Source organism: Sinohyriopsis cumingii, chromosome 12 (assembly GCF_028554795.1).
Source record: "Sinohyriopsis cumingii isolate HCF-2022 chromosome 12, ASM2855479v2, whole genome shotgun sequence".
Taxonomy (NCBI): Eukaryota; Metazoa; Mollusca; class Bivalvia; order Unionida; family Unionidae; genus Sinohyriopsis; species Sinohyriopsis cumingii.
The window spans coordinates 27,004,487-27,031,235 of NC_142972.1; the positions used below are offsets into that span (position 1 = coordinate 27,004,487).

Below are 26,749 nucleotides of genomic sequence, written 5' to 3' on the forward strand. Positions count from 1 at the left end.
CCTGCCTTGCCCTGCTAGGTAGTTACCCATATAATGGATGTTTTTTAGTTCAAGAGTGTGCAGAAACCAAACATAGGATGTTTGTATTTGCTGGAAAGTGTAGCAAAATTGACAGTAACATGATTAAGTATTCTTCAAGAAACAATTTTCTAACAAATTTCCTTTCTCCTTCAAATACATTACCTGACAACATTAACATTTAGAGAACAGATATGCGGAGGAAGAAATGCACAAGTGGGGAATTGATAGCATAATTAACTGGTAAGTATTCATGAACAAACAAAATTTTCTAATTATTACCTTATCTATATCACATTAACATCAGGAGAATAGGCAAGGGGAAGACAGAAATTCAAGAACATCCAACCTCTGCTACTGTCTTCCCCCTGGGTCAACATGACTGTGTCTTTGCAGATGAATTAACTTTTCCAAAAATAAAGACAGCAAAACCAGAAAAGTATAAATGTTATATTGTGCAAGCTAACCCGAGAGGTTCTGCACATGGATGTTATCTAAAGACTCCTGTGCAAATCCAGTACAGTGCCTGGTAACTATCAGGCCAGCCACCAGATGCCTGGCAAGGTTCAACTCCTGCCACCATGATGCCGTACTCCGATGAGAGAATCCAGAAAATACAGACCAAGTTTGCTAATCAACTAACTAAATGTTGTCTTGAATAGAAAGATGTTCTGAATACCTGACTTGATGAAGGCACTTATATTTTATCAACTAAGCATACACGATCCTGAGAGCTCAGATTAAGATTATCAAATAACCCATGAGCCGCAAGACGAGTGCTTCAGAGGTTATGACAGTCTTTCAAGTCTGCCGGATGCCACATTATCCATGTGATTTGGAAAGTACCCCAGTGGACAAACTGGATCATACAGCTTTGTTTCTCACCAAGAAATGATCAAAGAGAGAGGTAAAGTGATTATTTTCTGATTGCCTTTGGATGGATGCCTGTTCTTGGACGCAACAAAAAAAACAGTACATCCACACAGTTGGAATGGAAATGGAGATGACCTGGGTCCACTTATAGGACAATCATCTTGCTCACTCTGCATGCTTCATTCCCATTATGTCTTTAGTTATCATGAAGTTATAGCCTTTGATACTTATATGAGCTAACTTTTCCTCAAGGGGACAAGGAAGAAGTTAGACAATAGAGGAATCAAAAGTTTAGAGGGAGGTGAAATTGTCCCAACACCAGTTGATGAAAACAATGCCACTTTCCCTTGAAGGTTTTCAAAGTAGAGGGCCCTTGAAGTTTCGATATCCTCATCAAAGTGCTCAACTTTTTCATGCTGACTTCCCTCTGACAAAAGCCAGGCATGAAAAGAAGCTCATCCAGGCATAGAATACTGGTAACCCTGTCTACATGGGGATGACTAACACACTGACAAGTCACAGGCACACATCCCATCCCAGCTTATCAAAGGGGCATCAATGGCCCAGACCCATAGGTTTGCAAATGGCGACATAAAGGCAGGCAGTCTTATTGCATAGAGGCCTATCAGTCCTAGATGGTGCAAACGTAAAGACAGATGCATGGAGACACCACTCGGTACACAGCAGCTGGACCCTCTTTGATCATAAAGAAATTTTCAAGATACCAGCTGTATGTAAACATGGAAAATACAAATTGCTCAAATTGAGGCTGATAGCATATTTGTTGCCCCATACTGTGAGTCATACTGAGCTTTCCATTTCCAATCTAAACTACAGAGTGGCAATAAAATGACTGCGAAAGGATTCAGGTCAACAACTGGCCTTGGTTCCCAGTTGGCTTTTGAGACAGGAAAAAAATCGGGAATAAAAGCCTGTGGAATCTGGTTTCAAACCATCTCCTTCTGTAAAATGATTGCCTTCATCAACTGTTTGAAACAGATGTCAAACAAGAGGTACTTAACATTATCTGTAACCCCTCTAGAATGACTAGGATCACTCAACCATTGTGTTGGACAAGGTTGAGCCAAGTCTGTTGAAGACTGGATTTTGGCATCCACATAAAGTTTCCCCATGAGAGGTTGGGTCATTGTGAAGTACTGGAAGGTTTAGGCAGGACAAAATAGTTTTATCTGGCCTCCAGGTGTGCATGTGAAATTGCCAGGCCTTGTGGGCATAAATAGACTGTTGCTGTTGAGGCCAACTATGTTACCTTCAGCTGCTGATTGTGCCTTCTTTGGTACTGCCCTGATGCAACTGAAAAGTGGGAAGAGTAGGCAATGAACACTGATGCAGCACCTCCTGATCAATACTGTAGACATTATGCATCATAGGTTGTCATTGTTACTGGGTTTAACGCCATTTTTCAGCACAAGATAGGCTATACATGGTCAGTATAAATGGTGGAAGAAGAACACGGGATAACCCTGAAAAGAACCACCAACCCATGAGAAGCTACCCGCAAGCTTTCTCACATATCCACATTCGCCAAGCCCAAGACTCAAACCCATGCAGATAGAGGTGAGATGGCAGTGATCCACAATAGTGAGCGCTTTAGACCACTTGGCCACTTGGGGCCCCATGCAACATATGATGTGCAAACCTATTAAGGACCTTGGCTATAAGATGAAAACCCAATGCTGATTTTAACATTAATTCGAGAGGAGCAATGATAAGATTTCAAGGTGGACACTGTGGTGGCCATATTGAATGCTTGAGCAGCACCAATTCGAGTTAGGACAAACTAGATATAAGAAATCTTCTGGTAAAAACACCATGATGATTTACTTTCTATTTTGGTTGTTGTTGTTGTTGTTGTAGGGTTTAACGCCATTTTTCAGCAAATGATAGGCTATATATGGCGGCCAGTATTAATGGTGGCAAGCTTTCTCACATATCCACATTGCCGAATCCGAGACTTGAACCCATGCAAACAGAGGTGAGATGGCAGTGATCTGGAACGGAGAGCACTTTAGACCACCCAGCCACTTGTGGCCCCTTCTATTTTGGAGAAGCAATAACAAAGTTGTCAAGATTGGATGTCAGATCAGCAACATTTCATTTAGGACCAACTAAACATGACAAGAATTCATCTAATGAAAACCTCTTGTTGTTATAACCAGAGGAGTAACAATAATGAGATTTAAAAATATTTTAAAAAAATAGCACACTGGTGGCCATATTGGATATTTTGAGAGGTACCATTTTCACTTAGGACCAACATGACCTTGTGATGAATGTGTGTCAAGTTTCATGACAATCCTCCAAATAGCTTAGAAGGCGTAACAAAAACAACTTGTGCTAATGGATGGACAGACAAATGGCAATTGATGGACATTAGTTCACCCCATAAACTCTTCTGGTCTATAACTGGAAAAGAAAATAAAGAGAGGGAGACCCTTCTTGACACCATGATATATGTCTGTAACCTGTTGACTGTACAAATACTGGGCAGTCATGCATAATGCTCATGGACAACTGCCACCATGGGCAGTTTACACAGTTGATTGTCACAGATGCTATTAAAAGGTAAAGACAATCAAAGATAAACAATCACCATTACACAAAATAACTGCCTCATATCTAGATTTTGTGTTGAGCTCTTTGAGCACTCTTGTAGGTGAGATCATTTAGCAATATGAGTACAATGATAGTTTGAAACTACTGCAAGACAATTACAGTGTTATGCAAAGAAGAAGTAGCCACCATATCCATTCTTCCACTATTAATCACATTATTGTCAAAACATGATTCAACACTGCTGAAAGGCAATAAAGCAATTGTTGTGATATTTCAAACAAATATTTCCTTCACACAGCAAGTGCTCTTTACCCCAGGTTAAAATTTTTTATCTTTCTGACAGACAGTAGTGAATCTGAAGTCTTCAACCATCTGGCTCTGGCTGCTTCTTATGAATAAATAATCAACCCATAAAAGCTAAGCATGAATGCCATTGGAATTCAACTGCTGTTTCACCTTTTCCGTTTATTACCATCCTTGTCAGCAGAGGGTATCACCACAACTGCAGCTCATCAAATAAAAAAAGAATTAAGACAAACAGGAATGCCTCTGACTTGTACCCATTAGTTAATGTTGACTGTTTCTGCCAGATCCATGTCTGCTCTATCAAACAAGTTCTTTGCCATCAAAGACAACTAATGCTGATCCTGCTTCCATTTTTGGAGATGTATATATGAAAGTGGAGGAAAATATTAAAAATGCTCTTGAAACACTAAATGAAAAAATTGAGAGTTATATGGATGAGGAATCCATTCTTCTTGTGCAAAATCCATTACAATGGTGGTGAGATCATCAACATCCTGTATTGTCCAGTTATGCAAAAGAGTTGCTCTGCATGCAAGTAACACCTGCCTCTCCCTGTTTTTTTTGCAAAGGGCAATCTGACATCAGCAACTATGGTTCATTTTTCAGACACAATTTCCTGACATGAGATAGAGCTATCAGCTGTAGATCTGGCTGTTTAGTTTGGAGCACTTCATGAGGACAAACAAGCTTCTCTGCTAAAGTTCTCTGAATACTGCATATCCACTCTGCCTTAGGAACTAACAGTCTGCCAATGAATCAACTTGCCTTAGCCAATTCTGGGCAGAAAAGACAAACTGTCATCTACCTTCAGGAAGATCAAGATTTTATATTTAACCAATGCAGCAATACTGACAAAGACCATTTTCAATGCTAAGAAAGATGTAACAAGCTCTTCAGGGAAGTCTGAACAAGAGTGTGATCTGATCTTTACCTTGTTAAAGATGAACACTAAATGGCACCTGCAACACCGTTAAACCTTGCAATGAACTACTGAGAAAAGCAAAGTCTGCATCTACTTATGATGTTATTAAACTGCCTAATAAATTTAAAAAAGACAAATTTCTTGCATTTTTTATTTAATTTCTGGATGGTTGTGACCATTTGTGTGTGTGTGTGTGTGTGGTGATATCTGACACTGCTTAATCTACCAACTATTATTTTTTTCTGAAAGTATTTTTGCTCATTCAGATGTGAATTTCTAGTCATTTTCTTTTATGAATATATTACTTATTCTCAATTTCTGGGATCACATGTATACACCACAAAATACTTTTGAGTCATAGAATTAACAGAGAGGTGCCCCTGCCCAACTATAGTCTACTTATAAAGTTTGATGAACCTTATGCCAAGGAAACTTGATTTATCATTAAAAAACGAAAATCCCAATGTTAGTGCCAGTGACCTTGACCATAGACTTGGCTCCAAAACCAATATTTTTCTGCCTTACCTATGGGCAAGACATCAGACTTAGATAAAACAAAAATAACACAACAAACGAAGTTATGCTACAGAAATCACATCAACAATGGATGGATACATAGGACAGTCAAGATGAAAATTGCTGCCACTACATCCCTCTACACCTTCATTTAGGTTCATAAAATGTTCCAGACAACAGATCACTAAAAAGTGGGCACCAAACTGAACACATAAATAAAACTTTGGAATAAATCAATCTGGGCATTTCTCAAGTCCTTTATTTCTATATTTACTGGGTTTTACATTTTAAAAAAATGTTTATACCATAATTAAAAAGAATATGTTCGCAATGAAAACCTCTACAGGAGGTACAATATTCTTACCTTGAAAAATTTCTATCTGTCTTTTCGCTTCACCAAGAGCTGAGAAGAGGTCTAGTTTAAGGCGGGTCTCAGCACTAAGGTTGTTTTCTAAATGTGCATTTTTGTCCTGCATGGCAGAAAGTGCCGACATCAGCACTTCTGTCTCATTCTGTGCATCTTTAAATTGTCGCAGGGACTGAAAGAAATGCAGGTCATGAATTTTGGAATACTTTCAAATGGCCACAGTAAAAAATGTCCTAAGTACCCACCGATAGGAAATGCGATAAAAGACAGGAAACTGTGAATGGTAAAATCAGTTTCTACATTAACTGGCTTTAAAAACACAGCCAAACTGTGAATGGTAAAATCAGTTTCTACATTAATTGGCTTTAAAAACACAGCAAAACTGGTTAGACATTTAAAAGCAGCTGTCAAAGACAGAGTAACAAAGTATTGCTAAATAAAGACTTCTTAATTTAAGTCAATTCATCCCACATGGTAGATTTCTGTCTAGTTTTATTCTGATGACTGATGGAATTCTATTGTATCATAGAAAATCATAAATATACATGAGAATTAATATTTGACTTGACCAATGGTGGTTGTGGATGGGTGGGAGCAAAAGAATCTAACAGAAATGTTACTGACTCCACAATAACCACTGACTCAGAAACAAAATGTTGTCCATGTATCACTGCTACTAGACTATGCTCAAAACATCTTGAAGTGAAAATGAAATGATGCAAAACTTGTGCAAATCTAGGGCAAGACATTAACAACTGCAATAAAACAAAAATAATTCTTTTGGGCATCTAATTAAAATGCTTAAAAAGGCTCTTTTTTTAAATCTCTCACCTGAACTTCTCTTTCTAGCTGTCTAAACTGATCTTCTCTTTGCTGAAGGTCTCTTTTCAGCATTTTCATATCATTTTCAATATCTCTTCTTCTGTTTTTACAGCTCTCTGAACATTCTCCTCTGTAATTGAAAACTATATGTAAGCAAAACAAAGTCCAAAACATCCAAGAAAACAAACTATAGCTTAAAAAGTTCAAAATTAAAACACTACAATATTTCTGATTTATTATTTATAAATAAATTTTCAAATTACAATCTGACATTATTTTAGGACAAAGGGTTGTTCAGGATGACTGTCACAAACTTCTTCAATTCAGTCTTAACATAATCTAGCAATTACATAAATTGCTTAGATTAAATTTTTGTACTCAGATAATCAACATAAGTATTTAAGATGACTATGTCTAAGCTTACTGTGCAAGGACAAAAATGACAGGTGGTTATCTGGGATGGACATTTATCCTATGCATTGGTAATCTTGTATGGTCTGTTATTTTGTATTATGAATAAAATGGAAAATGTGTCTGGACAATACAGGTGCCACTGCCAATATGGCACAGTAAAAATAAAACTTAAAGGCCAGGGCCTGCATTTCAAGCTAACAATCAAGCATTGCTTTATAGCACAAGACCTTGAGCCAAGGTCAAAAGGTCAAGTAAGCATGCTGATGAATAATCCAAGCTTCATAATGATTCAATGTAAGTGAGAAGAAAATTCCTTGAGGTTTTGGAAATATCCCAAATGTAACAACTGCTGCCATAATCTTAATGCTAATTTTCTAAGACTGTGACTTTGATGCAAAGGTCAAAGAGGTAAATATGTATTTCAAAGCATGAATTATCTTAGCTTTATAATGATTCATCCCAAGTATGAACAAAATCCATGGTGGGTTTAGAAAATTAAAGCAAATGAAAAACCTTTAACCAAAACCTTTATACAAATTTTCTACGTGACCTCAAATTCAAGATCACAAGTGAAGCAAGTGTCTCACAAAATTAACTTTTCTAGCTTCAAAATGATTCACACCATGTATAATGAGAATCAATCAACATGTTTAGGAAATATTAGCAAATGAAAATAACTTTAACCAATCCTTCTGCAAAAATTTCTATGACTAGGACCATGACCCCAAAAGAAATGGGTGAGTGAGCATGTAGTAGAATAAACTGTCTTAACATTATAGTGATTCTGTCAAAGTATGATGGGAATCTACCAATGAAAAGCTTAAAGCTAAACCTTAACAAACTGTTAACAATACCACAACTGGAAAAATAAATGCTATAAAAAGGCAACATTGTAAACCAAAATGGGTCATAACTCAGTAAATTTATATCCTTACCCATTTTGAAGAAACTTGACTAATATGTTCTAGTCTGAAGTTACATACCAATTTCATTTCAATCCATAAAGCCCTACAAAAGTTATTAGGCAGAAAATGAAATTCATGATGCAAGGACACACTTTTAGGGGTCAACAATTCTGAAAGAAAAAGACGCAAATTAAAATTTCAGCAAGGGCTTCATAACATTAAAACATTATCAAACTGTTTCAATTCATTTGTTAAAAAGTTTACAAGCAAATCATGCAGGATGCATGGACATGGATAATACAATGTCTTCTCAAAACAAAATGTTGGGGCATAAGAAAAAAACTTATAGTTACCTAACTGCAGCTGCCATAGCAACAGCTCTAGCTGCAGCTACTTCCTCTGCTTTCTTTGCCTTCCTCTCAGTGGCCAACTGTTGTTCTATTATGTTCCTGTTTTTACGTTCCTCCTGAAGTTTCTTCTCTAGAATGGATAAATTCTGTTTGTCTTGCTGCCGACTAGTGACCAAATTGTGAAGTCTAAAACAAATAATGACAGCGTTTTTCTGTCACATGTACACAACTAGATCATTTGAAGAAAACAGAACCTACTCTACACTGTAAATGTGGATGCTTTAAATCACTTTTGAGAATCTAAACCCATGACATCTCTATCTAGTTACTTTTATGTACTATACCGGATGTCTACTATTGCTTAGACAAAACTTGTGCAACTCAAATAATGTGATCATTACATTATGAAAAAAAATCAATATAACAATCTTATTCAGAGATGCCAATCCCTACCAATGTGAGATAGAAATGCCAGGTTTAAAGAGTACTGTATATGGCACATTATATGCCAATTCCTACCACTGTGAAATTGGAATGCCAGGTTTTAAAAAAAAGAGTACTGTATATGGCACATAATATGCCAATCTGTACCAATGTAAAATAAGAATGCCATTTCTTTTAAAATTACTGTAAATGGCACATTATATGCCAATCACTACCAATGTGAAATAGCAATGCCAGGTCTAAAGCGTACTGTATATGGCACATAATATGCCAATCCCAACCAATGTGAAATAGCAATGCCAGGTTTAAAGAGTACTGTAAATGGCACATTATATGCCAATCCCTAACGATGTAAAATATGAATACCAGGGTTTTTTTTAAATTACTGTAAATGGCACATTATATGTCAATCACTACCAATGTGAAATAGGAATGCGAGGTTTAAAGAGTACTGTATATGGAACATTATATGCCAACTCCTACCAATGTGAGATAGGAATGCAAGGTCTGAAGAGTACTGTATATGGCACATAATATGCCAATCCCTACCAATGTGAAACAGGAATGCCAGGTTTAAAGGGTACTGTATATGGCACATAATATGCCAATCCCTACCAATGTGAAAGAGGAATGCCAGGTTTAAAGAGTACTGTATATGGCACATAATATGCCAATCCCTACCAATGTGAAATAGGAATGCCCGGTTTAAAGAGTACTGTATATGGCACATTATATGCCAATTCCTACCATTGTGAAATAGGAATGCCAGGTTTATAAAAAAATTACTGTAAATGGCACATTATATGCCAATCACTACCAATAGGAATGCCAGGTTTAAAAAAAGAGTTCTGTAAATGGCACATTATATTCCAATAACATGATAACTACTCTATACACACATTAAGAGTGTATGGTGTATGATTACTGATCAATGGATCTTGATGACCTCAACCTAAGGTCAAGGTTAGCAGTCTTGAACAAAACTTTATGAACAGAAATCATTTTCTTATTAGATTTACAATGGCTAAGACCTCTGACCTTTAGGTCCCAGAATATATAGGTTTATTATCTGAAGTGCTTCTCATTCACAAAGTATTATCATGGAACAAAGTCTGCAATAAATATTTTCAGAAAAAATCCATTTTTCTTTTTGAGCAAAAATGTTCTTGCCCATTTTTGTTTTTTTTTAAACTCCAAAATTAACAGGCCTCTTCCATAGCTCAAGTACAAGCAAGCTACCCACAAATGATCATAAAAAGGTATTAGCCCACCAAAAATTCTTCCTTCACTCAGTGTCCTTAACTTTAGATCTTATGATTCCAAATTGATCAGTTTCTTCCTTACCCCAAGAGCAAGTCATCCTCAAAGTTTGGGCAATGTATGTGATTAAAATCAAGATCTATTTATAACAGGTTTATGTTCTGGTGGCCACTTAAGAATTTCCAGTCCACTTGTTTTTAGTAATACACAAAATAAAGTGATGCATATCATGTTAAAGAGAGTTATTGTTAAAAACATTATGTGCTGAATCATGTTTTAACTTCCATAAACATAAAAGCTGTAATTTGATTGTTGAATCGAAAGGTTAACAAAATATGACCTCATATCAGTGCCTGTCACATTCATGTTATGCCTGAGATCTAGATTTTAATCTGATTGGGTATGTTATACAGAATAAATACTACTGTGCAGCACCATCTTTCTTCTTTCAGTAGTACTGCCTGACTTTTAACCTTCTGACCTGAAGTCAATAGACGTTTTTCTTTACCTAATGTTCAAGTCATCCACAACGTTTCCTAACAGTAGCAGCATTGTATGCAGTATTCCAAAAGCAGGGGACACTGTGTCCCGTACATTCAAAATTGGGTGGGTGGGGTGGGGGGAACAAACAACATGTTAAAAGGACAAAGGATAATGATGGTATATAAGTGGTTTAAAAATTAGATAATCTTATTTGCTTCAACAGTTTTGCCACCTTAACTTTGTGGTCAGCACTGTTCAATCACATTTTCCTGAACACTTAAATTATTGCAATACAAGTTTTTTTATGTGCTTAAGTAACTCATGAAAATATTAGCAAGTTTTAATATCTGGTAAACCTGAAATAATTGCACATGGAATTTTCCAGGTCTTGCGTTCATTTAAACTTTAGTATACACATATTGTCTACTAGTATAAATTATGATAATTACCTGTCTGTTCTGAATTACTTTTCATTCCACACTAACAAATCATCAATTAAATAGTATATCATAATACATCATATATTTTCATAATTGTACCCTCTTTTGTGATTAATTCAACTTAAAAATAAATTAAAACTTCCTGACAAACCATGGGGATGATTTTAACCCTGAAAATATGTTAAACCAACTGCATCAAAAATTTTACATTAAAAACATGGCCAACTAACACAAACCTTGAATGTGTTCAGACTGATGGATTGTTTTAAAATAGATATTCATTGCCATCTTTGTTTCATGAACTTTGAAACTTTCATCATTACTAGTGCCAGCATAGACATGGAAGGATATCCACTAACAAAATGTTGCAGGCATATTATTCAATTTTTTTCTGATGAAAAGAGGTGGGGTTGAACACCGAAAATTTGGGAGGAATACAACAAAAAATATTTATTTTGCTCAAGTATTCAACACTGCACTAGATGAAGAACTTGAGGTATTGTATGAAAATTATTTTCCTTCTTTCAGTCACATTTACCTTGACCTTTGACTTTTTTAAACCCAAAAATAGATTGAGTTTTTCCTTTAACTTTCTTAATTGAGTCAGTAGTCAATATTCAACTACTTCTGTGAAAACAGCAACTAGACATGATTTTACACCAGAATTACAATCAGAAATTCAAATTGTAATGGTTGGCATCTCTGCTTGTTACCAAAAAATATCATAATGCCAGGAACTACATGAATGACATATCTGCAACTAGTGTCTCGTGATAAAGAAGAAAACAAAAATAATTATTTTACGATTTTAATAATCATTACAAGTCCAGTTGGAAAAAACAAAAACATAAAGTCAATAAAATATAAGACATGGAAAATCTCTAGTGATTACAACATGACTTACATCAACTGCACAAGATTTTGTTACTGAAAACAGTTCACTCACCGATGCTCACTTTTCTATATATATATTTGGTAAGAGTCCTCAACCTGTGCGAATTTGATGAATTTTCAACATCTGAACATGTATTATTTTACTGACAATTAGTGTAAGGTTACTTTTACACAATTTTTTTAATGTAAAGACACTTACCTGAGGACAACAAACTATACATTTTTAAGGATATCTGAACTGATTGAACCCTTTGCTATGCAAGTACCTGAATGTACAGTTTTGTTACGTAATTGGAACCTCAATTAAAAGAAAATTGTTTAGAAATTTTGAAAACTCTATGCATTACTTGCAAAAATGTCCTGATTTCTCAGCAAATTCTGGCAGTCCTACACATCATAGGCTATTTATGAGAGCCTGCCTGCAGTCTACCTGAACAGTGCAAAAATGTTACTCTTAATGAATTAAGAAACTTAATTTGCAAAATGCCACTCACTTGTTTTGGAGATTATCATTATCCTGTTGAAGCTGATAAATTTCTGACCTCATGGACTTTTCATTTACTACAAAGCCGGTTAGCTGAGATCGTAATTCCTGCTCAGAGTTTCGGCTTAACTGTAAATCTGCTTTTAATTTCTTCACATCTGACTCTAGCCTGAAACAAAAACAGACAAAATTAAATTAATCTTTTTTTATCCTTGAATGTCACTCCTTTACAGTAATTGTTAACTTTCCATTGAGGAAATACCGAACAAGCCTTTTCCTCTCTTTCGAACTGAGATATGGAACTCGGAAATGCTGCAAACACTTATCCCCTACTTTTAACCATTATAATCAACAGTTACATAACCTACCTCTACTTTCCCTGGTTTCCATTAGCTACTGTAAACATTATCAACTTTTACCAGTCTCCAGTAGCCATTGTAAACATTATCAACTTTCACTAGCTTCCACTAGCCATAGTAAACATGAAGAAAATAAATTCAGACTAAAAATCTATTTGCATCTTCACATTAAAAATGTAACCAGTATTGTGCAGACATAGTGTGAAAACACCTACTTATCTACCTACTTACTGTAACAGGGCATGACAGACATAAAAGAATACCAAAAACATTTTTTTCTATCAAACCAAATAGATGTATACAAAGAGGTGATTAAAACAAAATTGATAAAAATGTTTCCTTTTTAATATTTTTAAAGAGTTGTTTTTAAAATCTGCTTGAAAAAGCTATCACCACTGTCCACCCCTAGAAGAAAATGAACAGTGCAGGCTTCAAGTCACCTTGGATTAACAGTCCTCAGTAAAAACATGCGTAATTTAAGCCATCAATCATTACACTGATCAGCCATTACAGGTGAGGCTTCACATGAAGACCATGCAGCATGCAGTCCAAACACCCAATTCCTATGTTCATGCACAGGTACAATATACAGCTAACCTACTGAGGGTTAAAGGATTAAATTTAAAGCTAGTAAAATCTTAAATTGGGTCACCTTGACCTTGTTTGATATGAGTGAATTACTAAGTTTTAAATAAAAAATACTAAGATTTAAACAATCATCTAATTTAAAGTGTCAAGACTGAACAGCACAAAATTCAAATAAACCATTGTTAGTGAAATGTGAAACATGGGTCCCCAATAAGTCATCAAGATGCATTCTATCACTGAGTTTCATGATTCCAGATACAGTCAATTTATGCATTTAAAAACCCCCCATGTATTCATGAACTAAATGCAGAACTTTAATACAATTATGTAAAATGTGACATGCAGGTCACAAAGACCTTTTCATGTTTTGTTTTTGATTCTGATAAACAGTGCTTGAGACTGAATTAAAATCTGTTAAGCACGAAAATCAGTTTCAGAGAGCTACTTTTTTGTGACAAGACTGAAGAACTCATTATTTCGTGTTGGCTTTTGTCCGTGATTGTAAGTTATGTAAGTTTAATTTGTATTGTATGACTGACCTTTGTCCATAACTGATGGTAGGGGTTTGGGCCTTCATGACTAAAGTTTTTTCATTATTGTAAACATCATATTTCATGGCCATTTTTTGTTTATGATTATAGATTATACAGTACAGCTCACGTGTATTTTCGAACTATACACATCACAGTAGGAGCAGAGATAGAGTGAAGAGGGTAAAAAAAAAAACTTCATCTCTCCATGCATCCTGATGGAGTTGCCATAGCAGCTCACAGAGAAATGATCTGCACACCATGCTTTCTTGCAGTCATCGAGGATGACCACCATGGAGTGAATGTGGTCTCTATCAAATGGACATGGTTTATGGTATGATCTCTGCAAGCATGCTCGTTAGAGTTTTATGAAGAGAGACAGATCTAGGCACCAATTGATCTACATTGTTATCAGATGATTATATATATTTCTTAAGTCGTATGAAGATTATATAATAGATAGAATGCCAAATCAAATTTTAGATAATATTAACATAGTCATAATGCCACGAAAACTGTAATAATACTATTGTACTCTTTCATTTACAAGATGCTGAAACCTTTTGCAATAAGTCTACGCTTTTACTTTACTCAAAGAAATCTGAACAAACTTGCGCACCAACTTAATGAGACCTTGTTGGTCTTCTCTTTTACAGTGCAAAGTTACCTGACTGTTTTAACACGAAAAGTAATCCTTTGAGGAATGTAATTTAAAGTCTCAATGACAGCGCCTGTTAAGAAAAACAACAGAAAACACAATTTATAATTAAATGCAAACCACATGTTTTGTCCTTGAAAAGTAATAATCCAGGCATGAGGCTGAATATGCATGCACACAGCTACAAACTTTAGTTCAATTCTGACTGCATTTATACAATAGGACTGGTTGTTTAATTTATTGTTCTTTCTGATTAGGGGTAATTTTTTTCATTCTTTCATTCATCACAAGATAAATTTGTTTTAAATAATATAACCCTTTGGAAACTTAAATGGTCTCTCCCAAATAGAGAACTGGCTTGAATGGATGTTCTGTAGAAATAAAGATAGTGACCATTGTAAAACATGGTTATGAACATTTTATTATCATCAGAAGATGTCAATTTTAGCGCGGGAAAAGTGCATTTCTAACATGAAGCCATCTGACTTGGCATGTTGTACTTTACACCTCAAATTATGGTCCTGTCATTAACAGTGGAAGTTTGGTATTGTTCCTAATTAATCTGACTTCAACGTATTATTGAAAAAAATAATAATGTTGAAAATTTTCAAATCTTAAATGTTAACAAGTTTTAACGCCTTCTATATGGCAATATCCATGTGTCCTATTATTTGTTACTTTTAATATGGAAAAATAGAAAAACACTTTTATCATGACAGAAAAAACTAATCAGTCATGGAAATGACGAGACAATAACCTAATCATAATATAGATCTAAGACATTTAATTATTTCAATGCAGTTTCATGTTTGTGACTATTGGAGCGTTGGATATTGAAACAAAAAAATAAAACATGCAAGCCAATTTCTTTCAATAGAATTTAGATGATTTCTGTATTAGGTATACTGCTGTGGGACTGATTCCTCGTTTCTCTCGATCGATCGATAACATGATCGCTGTTACATTTACATTTCTCTAAAATGTCTTTATGCAAATAAAAGATCTATGAGCTACATGTATTAAGTGCAATGCAATAAGTCATTCACGTGATAGAAAGGCACCTTTCCTGAGCTGAAATTTACATCTTTTATTTTATTATTGTGTTTACAATGGTCACTACCTTGATTTCTACTGAACATCCGCTGAAGCCAAGTCTTTATTAGGGACAGACCATTTAAGTTTCTAAAGGGTGCGTGTGTGCTTGAACACAATTGTCTTATTCTGATCTGTGGTATAAAAAGCACATCATGCCATTCCTTGCTTTACTTGAAATAAACTTATCTTGTGATGAATAAAATAATAAAAAAATGCCATAGTAAGAAATTATAATTTAGCCCCATAAAATTAAATAGCAAGTTCCTTACAATACATGTGCATTCAGAATTTAACTAGTTGATAGTTGTGTACATATATATTCAATCTCATAACTGGGCCATTCATTACTGCTTAAGGACTAAACACGTGGTTTGCATTTAAGTGTTAATTCAGTGTTTTCTGTTTTGTCGTTTGCATTTTTAAATAGAAGCTGCTGCTAACTGGAATTTATCTGTCCCTTCTTTAGTAGATTACTTTTCATGTTTAAACAGTAGGATAAATTTACACTTTTCAAGAGAAGCACAAGGTGGGCCTCTTGTCAAGTCAGCACAAACGTTTTCTAAATGTACGAAATATACAAGACTTTTAAAATTTCTACTGTCCACATATATGATTAAAATAAAGATCACTGATTATTGAAATGGTATTCGATTGTCAATCACTCATGACGTATCTGATCTTTGCCAGGCAGCTTACTAAATTGAAGTAATAGACCTGATCTTGATGACAACTTCAAATGTTCTAGAAATAATTATTGACCCTCAGCCTGGTCCTTTAATTGTGTCCTAATGACCAATGCAGCCATTTATCATCAATTTAACAATTCTTCATATCTAACTCAAGTTTGGATAGAAGGAAATGATTTGTTTAAAAAAAGCCATATAACAAAGAACTTTCTTTGTAGGTCTAAACGACGTTCAAATATTCAGTTTACAATTAAGAAGTCAATGAAGTTGCTTGAAATTTCGTTCTTTTTCTGGAGTGTTCGAAAAGTAGTGATGTGATATGTTTGACAAATTCCAGTAAAGACCATAATAATAATAATAATAATAATAACATTCACATGGGGTACACAAACTGATTTGAGAGGGGAAGAGGGGAGTCAGGCATGTTTTTTTTAAAAGCAGATCTGAGAAGAAAAAGTGTTCATTAGATAAAAATAAAACTCAGGTGAATATTGGTGATCAGTGGTAATTGAATGCTTTGATGAATAAACTTGGGATAAATACAATCTGAGATGATGTGATATTAGCTTCCTATGTTTACAACAGCGACATCATCAAATTTTGAGTTCCAGCTTTTGACTGAAATCTGTTCATTCACAGATGTCTCCAATCAACATTGGATTAATTTGTAAAGGCATGAAAAATCGATGGGTTTCTCAGTTAGAGGGAAACATTATGTGGCTCATAATATGATGAAACACTGATTTAGCGTATACCATTTTTTTGCACTTAATGGCGGCTTTGGGACTTTAAGTTTTTATATAAAAGTAGTGATTAACAGAATTACTCATTCCTACTTTAACATTTGTCTGGTGCAATCAATGTTTTAGTTGTTTTTAATTATATTTGAGAGGATTTATTTATTTAAATTATACACTTGAATTACAAAGTGCTCAATAATACTTCAGAACTGAATCAATATTTTGGTGTGATTTTGGTTTGTAACGTCGCTTTAACAATTTTTCAGTCATATTGCTATGATCTCTGCAGATTGGGAGCTTACAGGGATGTCTAGCACTGGGGCATTCTGACTGCCTAGTGAGTAATCTTGCTATTTTGGGATTATTGTGAATTAATTTAGAGACATTTGGATTATGTCACTGTGAGAAATCAAGACTGTTAACACATCAAAACTATTCATGGCTATCAGTACATCAACACATTCATGTTTGGAATTCATGCAGAACACCACTAGAATTCATTGGGAATACTCTAAACTTTTGGACTTGTGCTAGAACGTTTAGGACTATTTGGGATTTAATTCACAATTCTGTAAGTTCTTTTTTAATTTCACTTTCTATTATAGGAAAAAAACACATCTGTTGAATCTGACTAAACTCTATCAGGTTACAAGATGAATACAAAAATGTAACCTAAGACAGCAAAATGAGAGATTTTCTATGGAAAAATGGTCGTGGTACATATAGATACATTCAATCATCTAGTCTGATGAATCTAACATGAATAGAGCTCAAGAAGATAAGCAAAATAAAACTTAACCAAAGTCAGTGAAATATGAAAGATGGGTCACAGTGACATATTTCTGAGATGAGAGAGAAATACTCTTCAAGATGCATCCCCTCTCCGTGCTCCATGAATCCAGGTATAACTATATATATAGGGTGTCCAAAACCTATTTAGTCATGAGCCAAAATACAACTTAAACTAAACCAGAAAATGTGAAACACAAGTCACAGTGCCTCTTTTCTATGCATTGAGTGTGGTACTAATAAGATGCATGTAATCATACAGTTTGATGACTCTAGGATGACAAAAGCTTGAGAAATCAACTATAAACACAAAATTTAAATTAATTTATTTAAGTCAATGACCTACTTTGTGAAATTGGTGAAGTTGTTGTTTTGGAGTTTAACGCCATTTTTCAGCACAAGATAGGCTATGCATGGCGGCCAGTAATAAATGGTGGTGGAAGAACCCGGGAAAACCCCAGAAAGAACCTCTTACCCACGAGCATCTATGGGAAAGCTTTCTCACATACCCACATTGGAAAAACATGAGACTCAAACCCACACATACAGAGATGAGATGGCAATGATCCATAATGGGGAGCACTTTAGACCACTCAGAACCCAAAATTGGTGAAGTAATCATCCAGACGCATTCCCCAACCACATTTCATGACTCCAGGTACAACAGTACACAGAGTGTGCAAAAAATCTGAGCTAAACACATAAATTTTACAAAAAAGCTACAACTAATCTTGATGTACATGTATGAACAAGTTAGCTTTCTCAGCCACATTCCAACAGGGAAGATAAGATGAAACCCACTCCAAAATTGTACCTTAGGACCAATAATAATGGTTTACTGTATCTAGTTTATAACATAATACAGCATATATAATTGAACATAATCTCTGGCAACATGACTGCATATTTGACAGAAAATGCTCCACACACACAAACTGTCCCTGTATATTATAGCTTACCATCATATATTAGTTCTAAATTACATATTTTCCTGATAATCCAACAACAGGGTGTAAACTTGATTCTAATATTTTTATGTAACAATTTGTTTCTTCAGCCAAGATCTGGTGAATTTGGCAAAAACAAGTAGAGGTGAGTGTAGAAAATTCAAAAATTATATTCATATTTTCATGTCGGACATGAAATGCTGATGAAATACTACTAAAAGTTTATAAAAATATATAACTTTTTTTTCTGAACTTGGTTGTTGTATAACACAGTTAATGAATAGAACAAAACCTTGAAAAGAGGTTCATTTAAAAACATTAACTGTTTCCAAGTAGTCTTTTTTCCTACATAAGTTAATAAAATGAAATATTTATAAAAAATGATTCATTTTAATTAGTAATGAATCTAAAAGTCTCAACCAAATCATTAATTCACTTTTCAGGCACTGCAGCTTAAAACAAAACAAGCCAATGACATCTGTTCAGCTCCTTTCAAAATAACAAAGTTACTTTTGAACAGTATCCAAAGTCAATGATTGAAAGAGCACAGACCTAATTGTACAATCTTTTCATCATTGTATGGTCACTTTCACATAAGCTGAGTAAGAAAGATCAGGATAATAACATAAAAGATCCAACACTTTTGTGTTGAAATATTTATAAAAAAAACTACTGTTACACATGTATCTCAAGTTTTAAAATACCGCTACTTTACAAGTAGAGATTTGTGATTTCATATAATTGTTATGATGGCAAATTTATGATGCATGCATTGAATGCAAGAAAAATAATCTCCATTGTATTGTGATTAAGTCTTGTGCTTTTGACTTTATTGCAATCTGTCTTAATTTTCACAAGATTTCTTCAAGCAGTTTTGAAGTCATTGTTTCACAATAATGCTCGTGCCACCAAAACTCAATTCAACACCTGCGAATAGGACCATTTCAAAATCTGCTCTCACCTGGATATAAAATCATCCTTATTATTAGTGAAAGCTGTAGATGGAATATCTTTGCTGTAATTTTTTCCCTTCTTGCTTGTATTTTCTTTGCTTGTATTGAGTCTAGCTGTAGCTACTTTTCCTGCTATTCCATTTGCTTTAGAAGATTTGGTTTGTGACTCATTAATGAGGTTCTCTGCAGTTTCATCAAAACTATTTACATCTGTCTTCTTTGGTAAGCTCTGCTCAATGAATTCTATCTCTTCATCTTCATTATCATCTGCTGTAGATTTACTAATGGACTTTTTACTATCTTTATTATCTTCCTCTGGGGATTTAGAAGATGAGCTTTTCTTAGATGGAACTGTACCATTTGAGATTACTTCCTCTTCTGCCTTGGACATCAAAGCTGAAACAGATTCAACTAAGGTATCACTAAACAACACAGAATTTTTATTTCCTCCAAATAAAACTACAAAACATCATCACAGGTAATTGCAAAAATCTTGAACCAAAAGTTAAAAACCACTGGTGGAGGGAGGTCAACGGATGAGCCATGTACATAACTTCTACTTTTCTCTGTTGATAATAGTATTAGAGTACAAACAGGTGGTATTTTGATTATTCCGAGAAAATGTAAATAAATCAATTAGACACCAAGTGTCTTTAATTTGTTAGAGATAAAGCAATAGCAATTCTAGATGGAATTCACAAGAGGGACAAAAAATGCTTGAATGCATTAGAAACAAATAATTACTACCATAAAATGCTGACATACAGAAAATATGTTTATCTTTTGTCTTGCTTTTTTGTAATGCAAATCAAATCAAAATATACCTTTTTGTTTTTCTGAGTGCTGAAGCTCTAGTGGCAAGGCTTGCTGAACTAATTGAAAGTAAAAATCATTTTCTTTTTGTACATCTTTTTGTTTCCTCTGAAAAAAATAAGACATAAATAATGAGCTTATACTGTATTGTGTTTATTAATAAACTCATGGACGCAAGTTTTATTTCTATTTATGTTTTGGTACTTTAACAAATGAATTTAATTGAAGTTCATATTAAAAACACTTAAAACTAATTCACACTCACTACAATGGTGATGATGAAAAAGAGGGACGTTTATCCAATATTACAAAATAAAAATAAAAGAGGCTAAGAGTATATTTTTCCTTTACAGCTTGTGCAAAAGGGCAATACATAATTTGAGCTGGACTCCTCACCATGAGGTTTGTAAAACTCGAGGGATACATATTTTAGCCTGGACTCCTCACCATGTGATTTGTGTAACTCAAGGGATGCATTTAGGTCTGGACTCCTCGCCATGTGGTTTGTATAACTCATGAGGAATATTTTAATCAAGTTCCATTAACACAATAATCATCATATCAGAAGTGCCATGACGCATACATCCATGTTGCCATGTGAACTCAGGGATGTAGAATAAGTACTACTGCAAATCATTAATCTCAACTAATGAAGGCAACCAGTTTGCCATGGGATTCTCATCTTGCTGATACCAGCTGGCCATGGGATTCATCTTGCTGATACCAGATGGCCATGGGATTCATTTTGCTAATACCAGACGGCCATCGGATTCATCTTCCTAATAATAGATGGCCATGGGATTCATCTTGCTAATACCAGATGGCCATGGGATGCATCTCACTAATACTAGTTGGCCATGGGACTGCATCTCACTAATACCAGTTTGCCATGGGATTCATCTTGCTGATAGCAGATGGCCATGGAATTCATCTTGCTAATACCAGTTGACCATGGGATTCATTTTGCTAATACAGATAACCATTGGATTCATCTTGCTGATACCAGATGGCCATTGGATTCATCTTGTAATACAGTCAACCACAAATTCATTTTGCTAGTACCAGATGGCCATAGGATTCATCTTGCTAATACCAGATGGCCATGGATTCATCTTGCTAATACCAGATGGCCATAGGATTCATCTTGCTTATACCAGATGGCCATGGGATGCATCTCACTAATGAACCTGCAGTGAATAAAAATCTCAGATGTTTTTAAATGAGAGCAGCTTATAAAAACTTTGTCTGCCTCCTTTTTTCTGAATTTACCTTTACCTTTATCTTGGCTACATGTCTTGTATGGTAGTTTCTACATCTTTTCTATCCATCATTGGTGCTTATTTACTTTAAGTTGGAAGGGTTTGTCTTTCAGAGATTTTAGCATCAGTTTTACCACTACCACTTTTGCTACCAAGCTTTTGTTCTATGCTATATAACCAGGATTGTGCTTTTATGCCATTAAAACCTATATATATATATATATATATATATATATATACAATAAAATGTTGAAACTGCCACCCCTAAAATTAGGAGTCTTTATTGTGAAACAAATACTTTGTGGCATTTAGAAATTTTTAACACAGCAGCTTCTGGTGTAATCTCTGTTGCACATCTTTTTCAGATTTCTCTTTCTAGATTAAGAAACTAATATAATATGTGTTTGTGTATTGTATTACCCAAAATTTGTTACATAACTTTGTTCTTGTTTTGTGGAAGTTGCCTTTTCTTGTAGTAGCAAAGTTGTGTTCTTCTGCATTCAAATTCAGCTTTTTTTTAAATAAAAATCTTAAATAAGAGCAAGTATCTGCAACCAAAAAATTATGCACATTCATCTAACATAATATAAATTCTTAGACTGTAATATGACAATTCTGTTTGTTACTTACAGATGGTTATTTGGAATAAAAGTACTCTATGAGTATTTCACATTTACCATTAGTTCCAAATCAAGTTAAAGTTCCAAAACAAGTCCCTAATATGTGATGGAGTATTTGCAGCCAAGAAATGTATAAGTTTATTCATATAACAAAATAAAAACATACCTGTACTACAATCATTCTGTCCTTTAGTTTTAAATCAAATTTATGCTCTATTTCTGTTCTAATGAACTGGAGTCTTTTGTAGCATATTTACCAAGCCAATGCATATCAACACACTAGAATATTGAACACTTTTAAAGATTATATTCCTTTTTAAATAAAAAGCAATGAAATTTGAATGCCATTATCAGTTATTCTCACACCATCCTGTTTGTTTGTAAACGCTACCACCACTTCCACCAATTTTTAAAAACAAAGCATCAAGGATATAAATAATGCACAAAACTTTCATTCACTGACTTATAAGCTCCAACTTGATTGTTGCCAGGGGATCACAAACACTGGCATTTCAATTCAAGCAGGAGTTTCTTTAGCAACATGGCTGCCATATTTGCATGAGCCAGTCTTTGTTTTCAAGCATGTAGTTTGCCATCTTTGATAATCTCAATAATTTCGTAATTTTGGAGTTACATCTCTTTGAACACATGCTATTAAGAGTCGTTCCCATTTATTTGTTCAATTTGTTTTAGAAATATTATAAATATAAACTGCAAATACTGGATGCAGACAACAAAGATTATACTATTCTAGACATCAGAAAAGGAAAACGAGCAGTCTGTCTCCTTGTTTACAAAGGGAGCTTAAGTTTGCTTTGAAATGCCAACAAGTCAACAGTGTTTGGGACTTATTGGCCACAATGAGATTCGAAATTATAAATCAATGAATGAAAGGACTAGGGGTCCCAGAGTGGCCAAGTGGTCTAAAACGCTCACCGTTATGGATCACTACCATCTCACCTGTCTGTGTGGGTTCGAGTCACAGGTTCAGCCAATGTGGATATGTAAGGAAGCTTGCCAGTAGCTTCTAATGGGTCGGTGGTTCATTCCTGGGTTTTCCCGGGTTCTTCCTCCACCATTTATACTGGCCACCATGCATAGCCTATCTTGTGCTGACAAATGGCATTAAACCCTACAACAACAACAACAAAGTACTAAGTTCTGTGCATTCTTATATCTCTGATGCTTTTCATTTTTAACATTGGGGCAGGGTGGGGGCAAAAACATTAGGGTACATTAGACCACCTAACTCCCAGCATACCAAACGCAGAATAATCTCAAGCCCCGTGTTCATTTTATGTAATTCTTAGTATAAAACATGTTGATCATTGCACTGACAAATGTACATAAAACATTTCTGAAACACTGATCCAATTAAGAAAGGAATATATATATATCCATTGTTATGAACAGAAGCTGTCTGCTTGCTTGTCAGCTCTATGATGATGCACTTTGGAGAACTGTAATACTCACTATGTTTAAATGCACTTAAAAGCAATGTCAAGCTTTTTCAAGATATTTCTGATGAGGAACAAGGTGAAATTATGGTTCTATTCAAGTAACACATGCCATAAATATGAATGGAATCGGGAAAATCCAGACAATAAGAATCTGATATATATATATATATATATATATATATATATATATATATATATATATATATATATATATTTTTTTTTATTTCAACAATAATGTCTGCAGCTGCCATATAGCCTTTATTAGTAAAATCATCCTTGGGTATGCTCTTCCAAACTGCTAAACCACCAAATTTTTTAAAAACACAGCAATATTCTTTCTCGTTATTCTGCTCACTCTCAAAATACATGTAAGAGGAACTTACCAGTCTCAACTTATATGACACGTAAGTTTTGAAACCAAAGCCTAATGTTACTACAGGATAACCAATACTGAAAGAAAGAAAAAAGGAGTATAGTCATTAAAAAAACACCATTTTACCCATCATGTACTGTATAACAGGTACTTTTTTAAAATAAATAATAAATAATAAATCAAATCTATCTAAATAAATAATAAACTTATCAATAGGTATTTTAATTGCATCAAATGCAAGTCATTCATAAAATAATTTGGTCAAAGTAAAAGACAGAGAAATTGATTTATTTTGCAGAAAAAAAATTTTCTTTCTTCAGTCTCAGTGATCCAGACCTTTTGATTCATAAATCAAACGGTGCCTTTCTCTTCTACAATGCAAGCCAGCTACAGCTATTATGGTTTGTTTCATAGATTCATTTTACTTTGTGGAAACAATTTTTCTTTTGGGAGTTTGGTCGAGGTATCTGGAATAAAAGTCAAGTTATTGTAAAGAAACAGTTTTTCTTCTTTCAGTCTCTGTGACCTTGACCACTGACCTTTTGAGCCTGAAAGATGCAGCATGGGGGTAGGGGTGAAACAAATTTTAATTATGTAATACTTACCAGCTACTATTACACTGTTTTTCTTTACTGAGACTCTAGTCCCCATTCCAAATTAATTACCCTCTTGCAATTAGTATAGGTGGGCCAGAATTGAAAAGAATATGATCCAGGTCCGAGTCCTTAGTAACAGCCAACATACAGAATGTTTTAGTAAAACCCCATGCCAATGTGACTATCTCTTCACAAAGAGTAGAAATAAGGTTTAAAAGCTGGCCACCACTAATCAGCACCCGATTATTTTTTGTTAGGAATAACAAAGCATCATAAGTTTCTCAGTGAAAATCCATGTTTATAGGACAATTCGTTTAGTCTCAGCAACTGCAAGAAGGCAACCAAAGTATAAGTCATATTACCACCTTTTCATTTGGGACCAACAATACATAAAAAGAAGTCTGTAAGCAAACATCTCATGTTGATATAATCATCCATTCAGGAAAGTAACATTAACAATATTTTCAAGATGATTGCCTTGGTGGCCATAAAAGAAGTCATACTGGCACCACTTTCATTTACGACCATCCAGACATCACAAGTCTTTTACTAAAAAAAACCCATGTCAATATCACCATTTACTTGGGATAAGTAGCCAACACTATTTTTATCATGTCCACCATAAAAAAAATATTATAAAGATGGCTATTGATGTGGACAAATTGGAAATCCAACTGACACTAATCTTATTATGGATCAATTTCTGCATGAATGTGTCAAATTCCATGGCAATCCTACAAGTAGTTTAGATTATCAGCCTTGTATTGATGTAAGGAAGACAGACTGATGATAAACAACAGGTCACAGCATAAGCTTTTCTGGTCTATGACCAGTATTGATGTAAGGAAGACAGACTGATGATAAACAACAGGCCACAGCATAAGCTTTTCTGGTCTATAACCAGTATTGCTAAGAACCAAGTCTAATAGTTTTTACACATTTGTATAAATATAAAATATGAGTACTACTTACATACTAATAACATGTTTAATTGTTAAATGATACAATCAGGTAATTTGTTAATGTGGATTAAGACTATAAATCAGTCAGCAGCTAACAGTAACAATATAATCTTCCAAAAGTACCTTGTTTTATATACAAGCTATTACTAATGACAATGTATAACTTGAAGAATTGTTTTTTATTTTTCAGTCTGACAAGCTACTAAAGTTTGTCAACTAAATGACCCAATCAAATTTAGCAGATCTACATGTATATTAGCATAATCTTACCAATGAGCTGCAAATGGTCTACATAGGTCTAGATTAAATGGCAAATTTTTAAGTTCCCTCAGTCGAACAGAGGCCTCTATGTAAACAAACAGCAACCAAAGTGAAACTGTAGGAAGACATATTCCTCTCTCTGAAAAGAAAAAGAAAGTTTAAACTTATGAATGAATACAAGTTATTCAAGTCTCTTAAGCAAGTTCCTTGATGGGATTGACTTCCTACTGGCTGAAAATAATTTCCATAATAAAGAAAGACTTTTTCTTCTTTTTTATGGCTTAGTGTTAAAACCATCTCTGATATTAAGCAAAATTTTCAATGTGGCCACTGTTGTGACCATATGAGATATAAGATTATCACCACATTCATTTTGGAGTGACTCAAGATCATAAGAAGTTTTTGGTAAAAACTCTTGTCAATATGACCATCCATTCTGGAGGAACCGAGATAAGATTTTCAAGCTGGACTCCATGGCAGCCACACTGAATGCCTGAGTGGCATCATTTTTATTTAGGACCAATTAGATCTCGAAATTCTGGTTAAAATCACAAGGAAACATGTTTAGTGTTGCCAAAGTAAGATTTTCAAGATGGCTGCTATGGTGGCTATGGTGCATGTCATGCTGGCACCATTTTCATTTAGGACCAACTGGATATCATTCAAAGTCTTCTGGTAAAAACTCCATGTGGATATGACTTTCTGTTTAGAAGGAGATTTTTAAGATGTAGTGCCCATATTGGATATTCAAACAGCATTATTTCATATAGAATCAATGAGACTTTGCAATGAATGTGTGTGAAATTTCATGGCAATCCTGCAAGTAATTTTATAAGATAAGCAATAATCACAAGTTAGTGTTAATGGACTAAAGGACATACAACATAACATCTTTTTGTCTGTAACCATTAAACTTAAAAATGTATTTTTCTCACATGTGCAAGGTGAACACCAATGAACTGTATGATCAAATTTTCAAGTAATC

The 26,749-nt window shown here is 34.5% G+C and overlaps 1 protein-coding gene across 1 annotated transcript in view; it reads right to left on the reverse strand.

Annotated features, from left to right (window-relative positions):
- The window catches only part of LOC149786141 (macoilin-like), a 45,694-nt gene that overhangs the window by 7,256 nt on the left and 11,689 nt on the right, over window positions 1–26,749 (reverse strand). The window contains exons 4-11 of the mRNA XM_089976475.1: window positions 25,774–25,903; window positions 23,956–24,022; window positions 20,245–20,341; window positions 19,429–19,816; window positions 12,086–12,244; window positions 8,074–8,256; window positions 6,411–6,531; window positions 5,577–5,751 (exon numbers count right to left, since the gene is read on the reverse strand). Of these exons, the coding sequence (XP_089832601.1) occupies window positions 5,577–5,751; window positions 6,411–6,531; window positions 8,074–8,256; window positions 12,086–12,244; window positions 19,429–19,816; window positions 20,245–20,341; window positions 23,956–24,022; window positions 25,774–25,903 (1,320 nt within the window). The remainder of the gene's footprint in view (window positions 1–5,576; window positions 5,752–6,410; window positions 6,532–8,073; window positions 8,257–12,085; window positions 12,245–19,428; window positions 19,817–20,244; window positions 20,342–23,955; window positions 24,023–25,773; window positions 25,904–26,749) is intronic.